We start from the raw sequence: 15,942 nt of genomic DNA, 5'->3' as shown, positions 1-15,942 counted from the left end.
TAAGTGGAGCTGTGTTCTGGGCAGAAATCGGGGTGCTGTGTCCTGCGCGGGGTTAGGGTATTGTGTCCTGGGCAGGAATTAGGGTGCTATATCCTGGGCAGGAATTGGGGTGCTGTGTCCTGGGGGGCAGCGATCGGGGTGCTGTGTCCTGGGCCGGAATCGGGTTGCTATGTCCTGGGTCAGGCTGGAGCCGTCCTTGCTGGCGCTGTCTCACCCTGAGCCCCCCGAGAAGCAGCGCTGTGATGCTCACTCAGCAGCAGACGCCAAAGTAGAGGCTGAGACGGACGCGTTCACCAGGTGCCTGTTCACCAGAACTTTAGTACAGATTTCATTAAAAATTGCAAGAGAATGTATCCAGTTCTCATAAATGCTTCCAACACTTAGAACTTCTAAGTAGACACATTGCACCAAATTATCACAATAATTAAAGCATTTTTATTATACGTACACCATAAACCAGTTATAAAAATATTGACACTGCAGAATTAAATTAGCTTTTATTAGCTCTATAGTATGTGTGTGTATTTGTTCTTTTACTTACATCTTCCCAGGGCTACTGTCGGGGTTTAGGAGTCTGTTTAACAGACTTGCTGCTGTCAGCCACCTGTTAGCTTAAGTGTCCAGTGATTCTTTCGGACTTTGTGGTAGAGAAGTACATTGTCTGCAAATAATGGCTTTTCTCTTTGTCCCAATATGTGTAACCTGTGTTCCTGTTCTTTCCTTACTGCCTCGATGGTTCAGTGGCAGCAGTGGCCCCTCGCCTGGTCCTCACGCCAAGAGGGCAACTTTCTGCAGGGTTGTCTGTCCACTTCTTGTGTCTTGCTTTGACCCTTTGTCAGGAAGGGGTGTTCCTTCACAGGTCATACTGTACATGTTTTTGAAAAAGTTGTGCTAAAGGACACGTAAAACTTGCCATCGTGACAGTTTTTATGCTCAGAGGCACTAAGCACATTGACAGTCCTGTGCAGCCGTCCCCTGTGTGTCCCCAGTACTCTCGGACTTGGTTGGTAGCAAAGTATATTCATCCTGCAAAACGAACACTGTGCGCCCATTAAACTGTACCGCCTCCCCCACCTGGCCCCCGCCCTCTGCTGTCTGTCCCCATCAATGTGACTCCTGAAGTCCCTCATAGAAGCGGATCACACAGCGTTTGTCTGTCTGTGACAGGTTTATTTCACTGATCACAAGCCCTCCAGGTCCATCCATGTTGGAGCAGCTGTCAGATGTCTTCCATTCTGAGGCTGAATAATATTCCCTTGTGTGGAAGGACCACACTTTGCTGTCCATCGTCCATCCATGGACACTTGGCGGCCATTGTGAGTTACGCTGCTGTGAACGCGGCTGTGCAAACGTCTCTTCAAGCCCCTGCTTTCAGTTCTTCTGAGTATAGACGCAGAAGCAGGGTCGCTGGGTCACATGGTCACTCTGTTTAATCTTTGAGGAACCTCCACACTGTTTCCCACAGCGGCTGCACCTTTTCACGTTCCCACCAGCAGTGCCCCTGGTTCCACCTTCTCCACACCCTCCCAGCACTTGTCATTTCTGGGGTTTTGATAGCAGCCGTCCCGATGGGTGTGAGGTGGCATCTCATTGGGTTTTAATTTGATCAGTGAAGTTGGGCGTCTTTCGTGGGCTGTTGACCATTCGTGTGTCTTCTTTGGAGCAGCATCTGTTCAAGTCCTTCGCCCGTTTTAAAAATTGAGGGTTTTTTTGTCTTTAAGTTTTAAGAGCTCTCTCTATATTCTGGGTATTAATCACTCGTCAGATGTGATTTAAAGTATTTTCTCCCGTGCTCGCTTCGGCAGCACATATACTAGAAGTATTTCCTCCCGTCTGTGCGTTGCCTTTTCATTCTGTCAATAGTGTCCTTTGGTGCACCAGAGTTTTTCATTTTCATAAAATCCAATTTGTCTATTTTTTCTTTTGTTGTCTGTTCCTTTGGTGCCAGGAACAGACAAATGATCCAAAAAGTCATTGCCAAGTCCAGTGTTGTGAAGCTTTCGCCCCACGTTTTCTTCTAAGAGTGTTAACAGATTCAGGTAGGGAGTTAGAGAAATGCTGTGCGGTAGCCCATTGCGGTGTCTGGTGCCTTTTCTCCACTGTCCTTTCATGTGCTGTGATTCCACGGAACATTCTGAGTCCTCCTGGAACCTCAGTGGTGCCCCAGGCTGGGTTGTGAGAGTGAACATGCTTTGACAGGAAGGAGGGGAGGGAAGAAGAAGGGAAGGGAGGGGCTGAGATAGGAGGGGAGAGGAGGGCAGGCGAGGGGAGAGGGGCCTGGAGCTGGATCAGGGCAACTCCTTCCTGAGGATGGAAAACTGGCTCCGCAGTGCTTGCTAGGCCTGGCCCAGTGCAACCATGGCCATGAGGGACCCATGTATACACGCCACCCACACCAGCCACATCCGTGAGTCAGGCCTGCTCAGGCCACACTGGCTGCTGCTGTTGGTGGCGCTTGTCCCCGGATGCCTGATTCCGCGCCCATGAAGCGTCACTCACGGTGTTACCAAGATTTCTGTGATTGTGAAGAGTGAATGTTAACCGGCACTGAGAATGTAAGGACCCTCGCTGAGGGGGCCGCTGTGCTCCCCCGTAGCTCCGCTCGCACCTGGGTCCAAGTAGATCATACACAGTCAGGGCGAGCGTCCTGCAGGTTTATCTGTCCACACCACGCTGCCTTGGGCCCTGTGGTTTGGTGATTTTGTTAAAATTCCTGGCTAAAACTATAAAACCATAAAGGCTCTTTGTAGAACTCGCCTCCTTCACCAACGTGGGGGTGGGGCCTATAAGAGGACATTTGCTGGGAGCGGGGTTGGTGGTCAAGTCTTGAGCCAGAGACCTTGCTGTGCTGTTTGTGAGAAATCATACATGTACACGCATGCTACACACACCCACATGCACGCACAGCTATGCACACACATATGTCTGTATGCACACGTGCACACATGTCCAGTCTCACCGAGTACCCCCAGGTGTGTCGGGATAGGTTGTGACAGGCCTGGTGTTTGCCCTCAGGTCCAGTCTAGGGGTGCGCAACGGTAAGCAGGCCTTACCAGACACGGTGTAGTCCCGTGGTGCAATTGGGATGGGGCTCAGGACTCCCCAGGAGTGGCCTGGTCATTGTAATCGTGCTCACCCTAACTTGTCTGAGGTTACATGACGTGTCTGTCTCGTTTGGCTCTCTCCGCACACATGGGTAATGCAGGTGTCAACCATCATGTGGGCAGTGCCCGCTCTCCTGGGGGCTGTGACCTTGGGCTGCCCTCCTGCCATCCAGCGAGGTTGGTGGGAGGGCCTGGGAGCGGTGGGCACCTGGACACAGCATGGAGGACCCTGCTTCCGGAACTGCCTCCCGGTGGCTGGGTGTCCGCACACATTTGACACAGCTCTGTTCTCCATAGATTGACCAGCTCATTAATTACGGGGCTGACATCTTGAACCCCGTGACGCTCACACAGGGGGACAAGGTGGCTGTGGGCACGGCCGTGGACTACGGGTATTTCAAATTTTACCAGGTACAGTTTTGAAGTCTCCTGCTGTGATGGGGATGGAGCTGGGGGCCTTCAGTGTCTCAAGTGCAAAGTTGGGCCAAGGTCCTCCCTCGGGCCTTCTAGAAGAGAAGACCTGGCACCCTAATGCGTTGCAGGCATGGCTGCCTGGGCGCCAGCTCTTGGCGTGCTGTCCCAGTTTGTCCTCAGTTACCTGGCACCCTAATGCGTTGCAGGCATGGCTGCCTGGCGCCAGCTCTTGGCGTGCTGTCCCAGTTTGTCCTCAGTTACCTGGCACCCTAATGCGTTGCAGGCATGGCTGCCTGGGTGCTAGCTCTTGGCGTGCTGTCCCAGTTTGTCCTCAGTTACCTGGCACCCTAATGCGTTGCAGGCATGGCTGCCTGGGCGCCAGCTCTTGGCGTGCTGTCCCAGTTTGTCCTCAGTTACCACGGAGAGCAGAGTTGTGCTCCCTGCCCAGGGTCCCTGCTGTGGCGACAGGCCAGGGTGGGAGTGGGGCAGGCCCTCCCGGGCTGGGGACTGGTGCCCCAAGGTCACGGGCACTGGTTCCCCCGAGGTCACTGGCGGTGGTGCCCCAGGTCACCGGCAGTGGGACCCCGGGTGACCGGCATGCTGGGTGCTATGCTGCAGGACCGGAAGATCGCCCACTGCCCCTTCCACACGCTGATGCCAGGAGAGCGGGAGGCGTTTCTGGCCCGGAGGAAGCTCCTGGATTACATGGGCTTCCAGCTGCGCCGAGCCGTCCTTGCCAAGGAGAGCCAGTGGGACCTCAAGGCGGTGTACCTGAGCAAGAGAGGTGGGTGGCCACAGGCGGGCCAGCCAGGCAGCGCCGTCCTGGGGGCTCGCACGTGCTTCCCATTGCAGCCCCCACCAGCCCGAGTCCCGCTCTGCCCAGGACAGGGAATGGGATGGGCCCCCTTGCAGAGTGACCACTGAGTCTGAGGTTGTGCTCCCTAAAGACCTGGGCTCTGTGGGCCACAGTGAGGGGACATGAGAGAAACCTGTCTTGCTGCTGCCCAGGCCACCTGCTGGGCCAGGGTCCCGCTGGCCCTTGTGTCCTGCCCTCGAAGGTGGTCGTGTGAGAGACCGAGGAGGGGGTCCAGGCTGGGAAGACAGGCCTGGAAAGAAAAGTTGGAGGGCGCCGGCCCAGGGCCCAGGACAAGCCCAGGCTGCATGGTGGGAGGGCATCTAGGACACGTTAGTCCAGTGCAGGGAATGCCTGCCCTGCTGCCGTGAGCTGGGACAGGACTGAAGGACGTGTGAGGTGCTGGCTGAGCTCAAGGCTGCTGCAGGGCCCATGGGCAGCAGGGTGGCCCAGCCTGGGTGTGGACTCCTCCCTCTTGGGGGCAGGGCTCCGGGGCAGGACCTACTCCTCCCTGGGAGGCCAGCCAGCGAGTGTGACTTCAGGACACTGCATGCCTAGTGCCTTCGTTCCCAGGTAGGCTGGCTGGCACTGGGGATGGGGACGAGGGTCCTGCTTGGAGCTTTGCTTGGCGAGCCACGTCCCAGGGGTTGAAACGCTGACCCCAGCCCGCGCCTGGTGCAGTCTGGTCTGGGGGGTGAAGCCCTGGATCTTCCGGGCATGAGCCCCACGTGGTCTGGCCACAATCGGCACGTGGCAGAGCCAGTCCGAGCAAGTGGACTTTTGGGCAGAGCCTGGCAGGAAGGGCTGCAGGGGCCCTGGACATGGGGGAAATGCCTGTGGATCTGAAGAAGGATCCAGAACACGTCCACATGGCTTCCCGGGCCCACATCCAAGTCCCCACAGCACCCTGAGTGGCAGTGCTGGGTGCCGGTGGGCACGGAGGAGGGCTCCCACCTCCTCTGCTCTCCTGGCCAGCAGGTGCTCTCTCTGTGGGGTTCCTGCTTCTGAAGGGGGGTGAGGAGGCAGAGGTTAGGCAGCCTAGCTGGCTGGGCAATGTGTTGTTTCAGGAGAGGAAGTGGGGGGACATGGTGCAGGCCGTGGCGGTGACTGGGGGACTCAGTGCCCTGCAGTCCTACTGTGTGTCCTCCCGCCGCCACGGGAGAGAGCAGAGCCAGGAGCCCCCAGTCCAGAGGGCTGTGTGCTGGGCAAGGCCAGAGAAGCCTGGGGCTGCCCGGTGGCCTTTTAACAGCATGGTAAGGGGCACACTGAGCTGGCCAGCGGCGCAGATGCTGGGCAAGCATGCAGGAGCCAAGTGCAGCCAGGGGAAGAACCCCTCCCTGAAGGCCGTGGACCCCCCCACCCCGCCACCCACAGGCCAGTCCCCGTGCTGCCTCCTTGGACCTGACTGGGGCCCCCATCGGCCTCCCTGTGAGCCAGGGCGGGCTCCCTGCAGGAGGGGGGCTGGGCAGGTAGCCCAGGGTTCCCTGAATCTGTGGATGTGGCAGCACCAGCAGCAGGGCCCAGGGAGGCTGACGTGGGTCTCTCTGGGCACAGCGGAGCTGATCGCCTGCCACAGGCTGAAGCAGAAGGGCGCCAGACTGCCCAAGGCGCTGCACGTGGAGAAGGAGCAGCAGTAAGTGCTGCATGGCCCTCCTCACTGTGGGTGGGGGGGGGGCAGGGCACCCACTGCTGCTGGAGGGGCTCCATGGCTGGTGGGGGCGGCTGGGTGGGCTTCAAGCCCAGGCTCCGCCTCTTGAAGATGCGTGCTGTCTCAGTGGGCCCTGGGCCTGTACCCCTGCGGCCCCTCCACCACCAGCCCTTCCTTGGGGTCACGGCTCTGCTCCCACACTGCTCTTCTGGAATAGTTTCCACGTGCCTGTGTGCCCCCCCCACACAGAAATCCCCCTGCCCGCACTGTGCCACGTGCATGGCCCCAGGGCCTCCTGCCCAGCCCCGTCGGCCACCACTGGGGCTCCCAGGGCCCCATGCTGGGCATCCCTGGATGGGACTTCAGGTCTCTGTCCATGTGTGAGCGGCTGCCTGGGCAGAGGACGCGGGTGCAGATGGCATGACGCCCGATGGCCGCGTGGCCCCTTGCAGGATCCCCTTTTTCAGGTTCTGCTCCCAGTGCGGCCGCTCCGTGGGGGTCCGCCTGGCACCCTGCACACGCTGCTACGGCATCCTGACCTGCAGCAAGAGCTGCAAGACCAAAGCCTGGACCGGCTTCCACAAGAGAGAATGCGCCGCCCTGCTGGCCATTGGTGAGCCCGGCTGGCGTGGGGACATGGGCTCTGGCCTGTGGGGTCACCGGGCGAGGGTCTCCATTGTTCCCCCAAATATCTCTAAGCCAATCCACTTTCCAGAATTCCTAGATGTGCATGTCGTGGGCACACGGAGGCACTGAGGCAGCCTGCCACTCCACATGTGGTGCACGTCATGTCCTGTGTGCCCGTGGCTCCCTGGGGAGGGCCTGCCTGGGGGCCTCACCGGGTACTTGGGCCCCCTGGTGGGTACTTGGCCTTGGGGCTCTGCCAGGAAGCTTCCTCTTAGCTTGCCCTCTCAGGCGTCTCTTGAACTGTGGCGGTCAGCAGACGCCTGCTCTAGAAATACCTCCTCTCCCTGCCCTCCGTCCTCTTCTGGGGTGACCTGTGGTGACCCCACACTGAGCTGGTGCTCTGAGGATAGTGGTGGTGAGCAAGGCTGGGTCGGCTGGGTGGGCAGGGAGACGGCAGCTGTTGCCCGTTCTTGCCTGTCCTTGGTGTGGACGGAGGGGCTGACTGACCCCTGCCCTTGGGCTGTGCCCCCAAAGCTGTCCCTCTCAGAGCTCTGACACTTGCTGTCACCTCTGTTTCTCCTATGTGAAATGGGGCTTTTAATAACAGGCCCACTGTGGGGTGTACCCCAGGTCTGCTCACAGCTCCCTCAGCTTGGGGACCCAGGATGGGGATGGGGGGGTTGTGAGGTCCCCTCTTTGGGGACCAGTCCAGCTAATGCTTAGACCTGGCCGTGTGCCACACACGTGTGAGCACAGAGCAGAATGCCACCTGTACACCTGTGCCCCAGGGCTCCCATCACCAGTGCTGTCTCGGGGAACCCTCAGGGCCCTCACCGTCCTCCTGCCCCCAGTTTCCTGTCCAGGGGCCCACCTGGAGAATGCGAGCCGGAGGGTGGACGGATGTCGGTGAAGGAGCATGCTTGCGGCCGAGGCCAGGGACGTCTCCTGCCGACACCTGCACCCCAGGGCCTCTGACCCTGGAACCCGGGAAGTCTGCACTGCAGCGCTGTGCGTGGGGGGCATCTCCCTCCTGACCTCGCAATAAAGCGGCCTGACTGGGCATGCTTTACCCCTCTCTGTGCTGCTCTGCCGTATGGGCAAGCCCAGACCTTCCCAGACCTTCCCAGGGGTGGCTAAGCTTCTGAGCTCCCTGTGGGGCTGGAGGTTACTGCCAGAAGGCAGCTCCTGTGCTGGGGGTGTTTGGGGGCTTCCCAGGAGTCCACAGCCCCCGCGGTCCATCCCCTGCTCAGAAGGGACACCTGGGGTGCCTCACGTTCCTTCCCACAGCTCCAGGCTCCCTGCCCATGGCCAGGGCTCATTTCCTCCACATGCATTTATTATCTGCGTGTTCTACATTATTGCCAGGCGTGTGCTACAGAGGCCGTGGGTATGGAACCCACCCATGACTGAGATGGAGTTGGGGCTGGGGGTGACTGACAGCCAGGAACACGGCGTGAGGAGGGTGGGTCTGCGTTCATGGAGGGGGCAGGCGGAAGGGGGACATGCGGGCGGCCGGTCCTCAGGTGTGTCCAGGCAGGAGGGGGAGAGCAGAGTGGTGGGGGCAGGGCAGGGGCCGTGGGACAGGTCAGGAAGGGGTGATGGAGCCTTGGGGGGCGGCACAGACAGACTGGCTTTCCATTGGTCGTGGCAGCCCTGCCTGCAGCCCGTTTCCTTGGTCTCTTGTCAGAGATGGGGCCTCCTATTGGGCAGTGGTCGTGTGTGTGTGTGTGTGTGTGTGTGTGTGTGGGTGAAGAAGGCACCTGAGCAGAGGGAAAAAGGACCCTGTGTGTTGCTCTGGAGCCGTGGCTTTGTCCCCCAGCATGAGCCAGTCCTGGTGACATGACGGAGCCAGCGGGCTCCAGGCTGGGGAGAGCCTGGGCCATGAGGGCCTGGGGGTGGGGCGTGGCCACAAGAGCTCCTAGGACGTCTCAGTTCACGTTGTATTGTTAATTGTGTAAAAGTTAGAGTGTAATTGCTAAGGATAAAAGACACTTATCCTGACACCTGGAAGTTACCCGACACTGGTGTGTGTTCTCCTAACGCCGTCTGTCTACACACGCACACACACACCTGAAAGTACGTTCTAAATGAAGCCATGCATATCTTGCTGTGCTATTAAATCTTTTTCTGCACCATAATTTCCCCCCAATGAAAATCACTTTATTTTTTGTCCTGGGTGAAATATTTGCTTATTAGAAAAGATGAAAAAAGATGAAGACAGTGAAACTCAAAGTGATGTCCCACTCAGGACAAGTGTCCTGGGCATATGGTCTGCAGTGTTAATCTGCGCACAGACACACACACACACACGTGCTTTTTCACCTACCCTAATGGCTTTTAAAATGCACTGGTTAATTTTGCGACCTTAACCTGCCTTTGTAACACTGTGCACGTCCTGTCACCTGTCGTGTGTTTGCAACACCATGTGCACGTCCTGTCACCTGTCATGTGTGTGCCCAGTGTCTTGTTGGGCACTTAGGTCATTTCATTGTTCACACACCTTGACCTGTTTTTCCCTTTGGCTAAAGTCACACAGGTTACTGTTCAGATTTTAAAGGTGTCCCATTTGCAGTTTGTGTCACTGTGCTCTCTGGGACGGTTGGGACTGGTCTGTGCCCTGTGTCTCCCCAGGGAAGGACCCTCTTCCGGTTTCATTTGCTACATGGAATTGTTTGTGTTGTCAGCCCACCTGTCCGCCCTTCAGGGTTGTGTTTGCCTGCGCACTGAGGCAGCGGCCCCAGACAGGGTTATCCAGGGTGCGTCAGCTTTCCAATCGCCTTTCAGGCATTGTCGTCCCCATGTTTTGTAAGCAGCCTAGAATTAATCTTTGTGTGAGGTGCGAGCCCCGGAGCCACACTGTACTTGCTGCATGTCACGGCCTCCGGTGCCCCAGCCGGCCACCTGTCACGGCCTCCGGTGCCCCAGCCGGCCACCTGGGTCCATTGTCTCTCTCTTTTGCCTTCCCTGTGAAGAGCATTCACTGGCGTCCATACTTACCCGGTGAGCTGTAGACTGTCAGGTCCAAAACGTCTGGTTGGACCTGGCTGTTTTGTTTAGTTTGGGAGGCAGTGGGCATCTGTACAGGGCTGCGTTTTCCGGGCAGTGCCAGGACTCTGGGGTCACCTTGGCCGGTGTCCCTTACCTGGGAATCACATGGGTAGCTTGGGTTTTCTAACCTCACAGCTAGTCATGCGGGGAGTCTGTTCAGCCCTGAGCCATGGGCTCCTTCTGGCACCCCGTGCCCCTGCCACCCCTTATCCTGCGGCCACCTAGGCGCCAGTGTAGCCAGAGGCCAGCCATGTCGCTTCTGTGTCCACCTGGGGCACATTACATCAGAGTCCTTGCTGCGCCCCCCCCGGCACCACCTCCCGTCCTGTGCATGTCACCTGCCTGGCCTGCTCCCCGCATCCCTCCTGCCCCCAGGTGGAGGCTGCCACATCCTCTCCTCTCCTGGGTGCCCGTGTGCCCTCTGATTGGCATGCTCGGGCCTCCAGGATACCGCAGAGGGCAGTGGAAGGGGATCCTGCCCTGCAGGAGCCCACGTCCTAGGAGGGAGGGCTGCGGTTTGGGGAGAAAGTGCTATGTCTGCCAGACCCCACACACACAGGCAGGCACCGTGCTCACGGCACAGCCCCAGCTGCTGCCACAGGGCCAGGTGCCCGAGCGGTCCTCAGCGCCCACCGATGGGGTGGCTTAGTCGGTGGGTCATGCAGGTTCACCTCAGGTCGTTTCCTGCACATGGTGTGTGTGAGGTCTGGCAGTCACGGCTGGATCCCTGTCCCACGCTCTCTGCTTGGTCGGCTCCAGGCTCTGCAGACGCGGTGCCGTCAGTAGCTTTTTCTTTGTCCCTCCCCGACATACTGGCGGCTCTGTGTGGCATTAGATGACAGTGACAGCAGCAGGCCACTTTGTGAATGCGGGAATGCTTTCAGCCACCCCCTTCTTAAAGGACAAGCCATCCCATTTTACAGAAGTTACGTGAAGTCAGTCGTTCTGGTATAAATCTCTGGCGTTCTTCATTGGACTATATTTTGTTCCATTGGTCAGTTCGTCCAGTCAACCGGGTGCCTTTGTGTGTTTTAACGCATGTGGAGATGTGCCCACACCCGCTGGCCCACAGTCTCCCATCACTGGCAAGGCCAACTGGCCACGGCTCAGGCCACAGACAGGTGTGTCCTCACTGTCTCTCTCTCTCACCTGAATACCCTGTTCATCAGGAAATTGCATTGTGTCTATCTTCAGAATATACTGGGACCGGCCACCTTTCACCCACCCTTGTGGTTGCCACGGAATCTGGGGAGGGCGCCTGGCGGCTTTTCCTGTGTCGAGCTCTGTGCCAGCGCCATGGAGAGGCGTCCTCTGTGCGTCCGACCTCTCCCACAGCGCCGTTGTCAAGATTCGGGCCAGAGCGGGGGTGGGGGGGACAGAGGGTGCAGCCAGGCCAGCAGCCACCCCTCAGGGCCCCATGCCTTGCGGTCAGCTTTCCCCTTTATAGGCCCCAGGGTATGGAGGCACAGCATTGCCGGTGTGTGCAAATACAGGGGGCCTCCCTGGGCACCTGTCCTTGGGGCTCCTGCAGAACGCTGCTCCCTCTAGAAAGTTCTGTGAGGCTGCTGAGACCCTCTGCCCACTCTGCTCACGGAGTACTGGGCGTGATTTCCTGCCACAGGCCCGCTGTCCTGGGGAGCCCGCCCCTGACTGGACAGTGCGTGCTGGCCACCTGGCCCTGTGGTTCTGCAAACGTGGAGTCCAGTCACGTAGACCCTGTTCAGGCTGGGGGGTCCCAGCAGGCCCAGGAGGCCCCGTGCCCAGGCCGCAGGCCAGCCCCCACACGCCCCCACACGCCCCCAGCCCCCCCACTGGCCTGCAGCCCCTCCTTTGTGGGCTCCCCCCGGTCATCAGGACCTGGCATCATTTCTGGGACTGCAGTCACTTGCTGGAGGTTGGCAACAGGTAAACATACTCAAAAGTCATAGGCTGGGGGTGGGGAGGGGGCTCAGCGGGGCAGGCTGCAGGGCCTGGTGACTGGTGGGAACCTAGATGCTGGCGGGAGGCCCCAAGGGCCTTGCACAGGCAGCTCTGGGTGTAACGGGGCCGCTGAGCCAGGCGACTGTGCAGGGTCAGGTTTCCGAGGGTGGTCCGATGCAGCCCGCACACCTTCTCCCCATCCCGGCCTTGCCCACCTTCTAGCTTGTGAATGGGCCCAGCCACCTGCTCACCCGCTGCCCTGTGACCCTCCGTCCCATCCTCCCGCCCCTCCAGGCTCCTCTCGACCACCCACCTGGACTCTTGGGCGGGGTCCTCTGGGGCTAGGAAGGAGGTGCTCTGCCACCGGGCCCAGCCCCATGCGGCCCAGGCTGGGAGCAGTGAGGAGGGGCAGGTGAGGGCAGGGCTGTGGACGTGTGGGGTGTTGCAGGTGACAGATGGTGATGTCAGAGTGAGCAGGGAGGCCAGGACTGTGGGGTCCAGAGGAGGTGGAAGGGAAGCAGGTGGGGTACACTGGGCGGGGAGGGACCAGGGAATGGCCGTGAGAGCCGGAAGCCGTGGGCAGAGGATTGGCAGGCAGGACAGTGGGCCAGCAGTGTCTGAGGTGGATGGTCGCTGGAGGAGGCAGGTCCAGGAGGTGGAGCGAGGAGGGTGCAGGGGGTAGATGGGCCCTACTTAGAGCAGGGAGCCATCAGGGGGACGGGACAATAAGAACGCTTTCGAGGAGGGGCCCAGGTCCTCAGGGCAAGAGGGCCAGGCCTGGAAGGTAGAGGGACCTTCTGGAGGTGGCCCCTCCCTGGGCCCTGTATCTGAGGGGTGCCCAGGTAAGGTCAGGGGGGCCTTGGGAGCAGAGGCCCAGGAAGGAGGGGGTGGAAGGGCGTTGGGAGCAGGCCTGGGGATGGGGCCAGGGAGATGGGAACGGGGTGTTGGCGTTGGGCTGGAATGTGCGTGATGGACATAAAGGACCTGGAATTTGCCAGCATCAGGGTTCTGCCCAGAAGCCAGCGTTCTGTGCTCTCTGGAGACGGGTGGTGCAGGTGGCCCACTGGATCCCAGGAAACACACAGAAAACGTGGGGCCAGGAGCTGTGCGTTTCCTTCGGGGCCACAGATGGGAGCCCAGCTGCTCCCCCTGGGAGCCTGGGGAGTCCGGCACCTGCCCTTGTCCCTCCTGTCCCACTGCCCTTCCTGGGACCACGCACGTCTGCAGGCTGCCCGTGAGCCTGGGAGTCCTGCACACGCCGGGGCTCTGGGCTCAGTTTTGTGTGTGGTTTGTGTTGTTTTTTAAGAGACCGCCCCCACCATACAGGCTTCTTGGCCCCATGAAAATTTTAAAAAATCAACAAAATAATAAAAGGAGCCCGTGACCTTCCACCACTCAGGTGGACAGACGTCCACACCGGGCGGTGCCGATCTGATGCTGGTTTTTAAAGGACTGGACCGGCAGACTGCTAAGCCAGTGCCCTCCCGCGTCTCGCGTCTCGGCTCTGTGTGTACGTCCCATGCACGTGGCGTGGAGAACTGCTTCCCACAGTAAGGTTTCACACCACACTACCCTTTGCAAAGTCCCTTTTGCGTTTCCCTGATGACAGGCGAAGGTGAGCGATTTCATCCATTTATTTATTGGCCATTTGGAGGTCTGTGAATTGCCTGTGGCTTGTGTGAAATTGTTGCCCATGTCTTCTATGGAATGGCCTTTTTTTTGGTCGATGGTGGAAGTGGCTCGTGTTCTGTGGCGGCATGTCAGGGAGTCTGTGGTCTTCCTCGGGTCTGGATGCCCAGGCGCCACATTCACCCAGCTTGTTTTTTGCAGCAGTGGCCGTTTTCTGGGAAAGCGTTTTGAGGTGTCGCTGTCTACATTTTGGTCCTTTCACCCAAAATGTGGTTTCTGTGGATAGCGTGTGACAGGGACCCTGTTTTATGTTTTCCATATGGACAGCTAACAGCCCGGCACCATATGTGTATGTATGGTCTCTTGTCCCCACCCTGGCAGCCACCCACCTGCTTCCATCCCTAGAATGTCACCCAGCGTGGCCCGTTCCCTGCGGGCTGTGCTCAGGCTGCCAACCTGTGGACGAGGCGCAGTGGCTCTGCTCTCCACAGGGGTCTCAGTTCAACCTCCTGCGGCTGGTGCCCCCACCCCACCTGCTCTGCAGAGGTTCTTACAGCCACTGCCGTCTGCCTTGTGGGGGGCTGCCTTCCGCCGGGGGCGGTCTCCATCTCCTCCACTGGTACTTTCCCAATCTTGTGTTTTTTTAAAAGTAGAAGGCCAGTTCACTAGGCTTATTGTGGTCATTTCACAACATGCATTGCACCACCATGTTGCACACCTGGAACTAACATAACGTGGTGTGTCCATTATAAATAAATGGACCCGCTGGTTTCCATCTCTCCTTATGCCTCTCTGAGACCACATGGCACTTACTTCACAGACCAGCTGCCCTCGACTCTAACGCCCCAGGTGCTGGCTCTGGGCAGGGACCTTTCCGCAGGTTGTCATTTTGATTTGTGCTGCCATCGCCAGGGTGTGTGACCTCCTTCTCCCAAGGAACTTGGTTCTGCCCCCTGCTGGGCGAACCCCCGCTGCTCCAGCATCTGCTGCTGCCCTTGTCAGCTGAGGACCAGCAGGACACAGACACACATGGAGACATGTCCGCACAGAGGCCTGGAGAGCTGTGTCCCTTCCTGGTGGCCAGGCCACACGGCTTCTGCTCCAGCTCCTGCCCCGCCCTGCCTGCTCACCTCTGAGGCCTTGTAGGTCTGCGCCTGATACCCGCCCTGCATTCACTGTCCCTCGTGGGCCCTCCCTCAGCTTCCTTTCTCTTTAGCGGACCCAGGCAGCTCCTGACTACAAAATGCCGCATTTTGTCAGCATCTTGACCTGTCTGCTGAGTGTGCCAGGCTGTGACCTCTTCGACTGGATGTTTCCTATTGTTTTCTTCCATTTCTTGTTCTCACGCTGAGGCGGTTGACCTGGCCCTGGGCCGTGGCGTAATTTTAGCTTGCTGGCTCGTTTCTGCTCCCCCAGTTCAGGTTTATGCTGGAAACCAGGAAGGCTGCTGCTCACCGTCGCAGGCCACACAAGAGGGAAATGTTTATGGTCACCGAGGTTTCACTTTGGGAGTGGAGTCCTGTCTGGGAGGGATCCCATCTGTGCAGAGTTGGTGGAGGGCCTGCCAGGGTCTCCTGAGATCCCATCGTCACCTCCTCTGGCTCTGCCCCCATCTTTGGTGGCCCTGACATGTGACTTGCCACCTGTCCTCGGTTTCCAGCAGGAGCACAGACGCCTGCTTCTTGTCCTTCCACCACTCACTAGGGACTGAGTTGGGGGGATCGGTTCTCCATCCGGGACTCGAGCTAGCGCTTTGATTGTAAATATCATTTCTGGACAGAGGTTGTCTCCAGGTAGAGGAATGCTCAGTGTCACCTGGAGGGGAGCAGGGTATGTGCACAGACAGATGGATCTGTGTGCATACTTGCATGCGTGCACCTGCCTGGGCCGTCCACTGGGGGCTGCCTGTGGCTCTGGCCGCTCTCTGGCCACCAGTGTGGGTCCTCAGGACGGCTGTGGCTTCCCGGACTCCTGTGAGGAATGAACGGGACTGAGAGCCCTGGGCGGGCAGGGCTTGGAGCTCAGGGCTGGTCTGGAGGGCCCAGAGCAGGCAGGGTCCATGTTCCCAGGGCAAGGCCGGGAGGCCCCCAAGGTGGGTCTGTGGGCTGTCCTGTGCCGGATTCCCGCCTCACCCATGCCCTCCCTTCCCCGACAGGGAAAATGTCTTTGCCTCTGTCCAGAGACAATGTCCAGAAGCCCCTGAAGCGTCTGGGCACCTCCCAGGTGCCTGCAAGCGCTGAGCTGCCACAGGGACAGAAGCTCATTTACTCCAACTATAGTGATGAGTGAGCCGCTGCCGCCCAGGGAAGGGGGAGCTGTGCCACCGGCCATCGGCACTGCCATGCCTGACCAGACGTGCGGCATGGTGAGCTGTAGGCCCTGCTGGGCCGCACCCGTCGGGACCTGCAACGCTTCGGGGAGCCCCTCTGAGGACGCAAGTTCTTCCTCCTGGGGCACACTGCCCGCCTGTGCTGAGGCCCTGCTTCTCGCACTCGGGGGGCCCGGGTGATAGAGCCTGTGGTAAAGGGTACAGGCCACAATGTCCAAATAAAAGTGACCCTTTGGCGGCTGGTGTCCGTGTTGGCCGCCAGCCTCTGGCTAAGGAGCCAAGCACTGCACTCAATGGCATCCCAGGGAGGAGGCTGAAGATGGGGCTGGCAGCTTTGCCCCACGGGTCACGTGGCAGTCTCTACTTGGGG

At 59.1% G+C, this 15,942-nt stretch overlaps 1 protein-coding gene across 11 annotated transcripts in view; it reads left to right on the top strand.

The window, feature by feature from the left end:
- The window catches only part of ANKMY1 (ankyrin repeat and MYND domain containing 1), a 52,831-nt gene extending 36,978 nt beyond the window's left edge, over positions 1–15,853 (top strand). For 8 of the 11 annotated variants that reach the window (XM_074316080.1, XM_074316110.1, XM_074316095.1 and 5 more), the window contains 4 exons: positions 3,402–3,515; positions 4,137–4,302; positions 5,926–6,004; positions 6,472–8,784. In XM_074316080.1, the coding sequence (XP_074172181.1) occupies positions 3,402–3,515; positions 4,137–4,302; positions 5,926–6,004; positions 6,472–6,775 (663 nt within the window). In that variant the 3' untranslated portion in view covers positions 6,776–8,784. Of the gene's footprint in view, positions 1–3,401; positions 3,516–4,136; positions 4,303–5,925; positions 6,005–6,471; positions 8,785–15,398 lie in introns of those variants that run through there. The other 3 variants (XM_074316084.1, XM_074316091.1, XM_074316088.1) reach the window with 3 other exon arrangements.
- The last annotated feature ends 89 nt before the right edge of the window (positions 15,854–15,942 follow it).

This window comes from Rhinolophus sinicus, linkage group LG01 (assembly GCF_036562045.2).
Source record: "Rhinolophus sinicus isolate RSC01 linkage group LG01, ASM3656204v1, whole genome shotgun sequence".
NCBI classification, from domain to species: Eukaryota; Metazoa; Chordata; class Mammalia; order Chiroptera; family Rhinolophidae; genus Rhinolophus; species Rhinolophus sinicus.
This window is presented reverse-complemented; position numbering and strand designations above follow the sequence as displayed.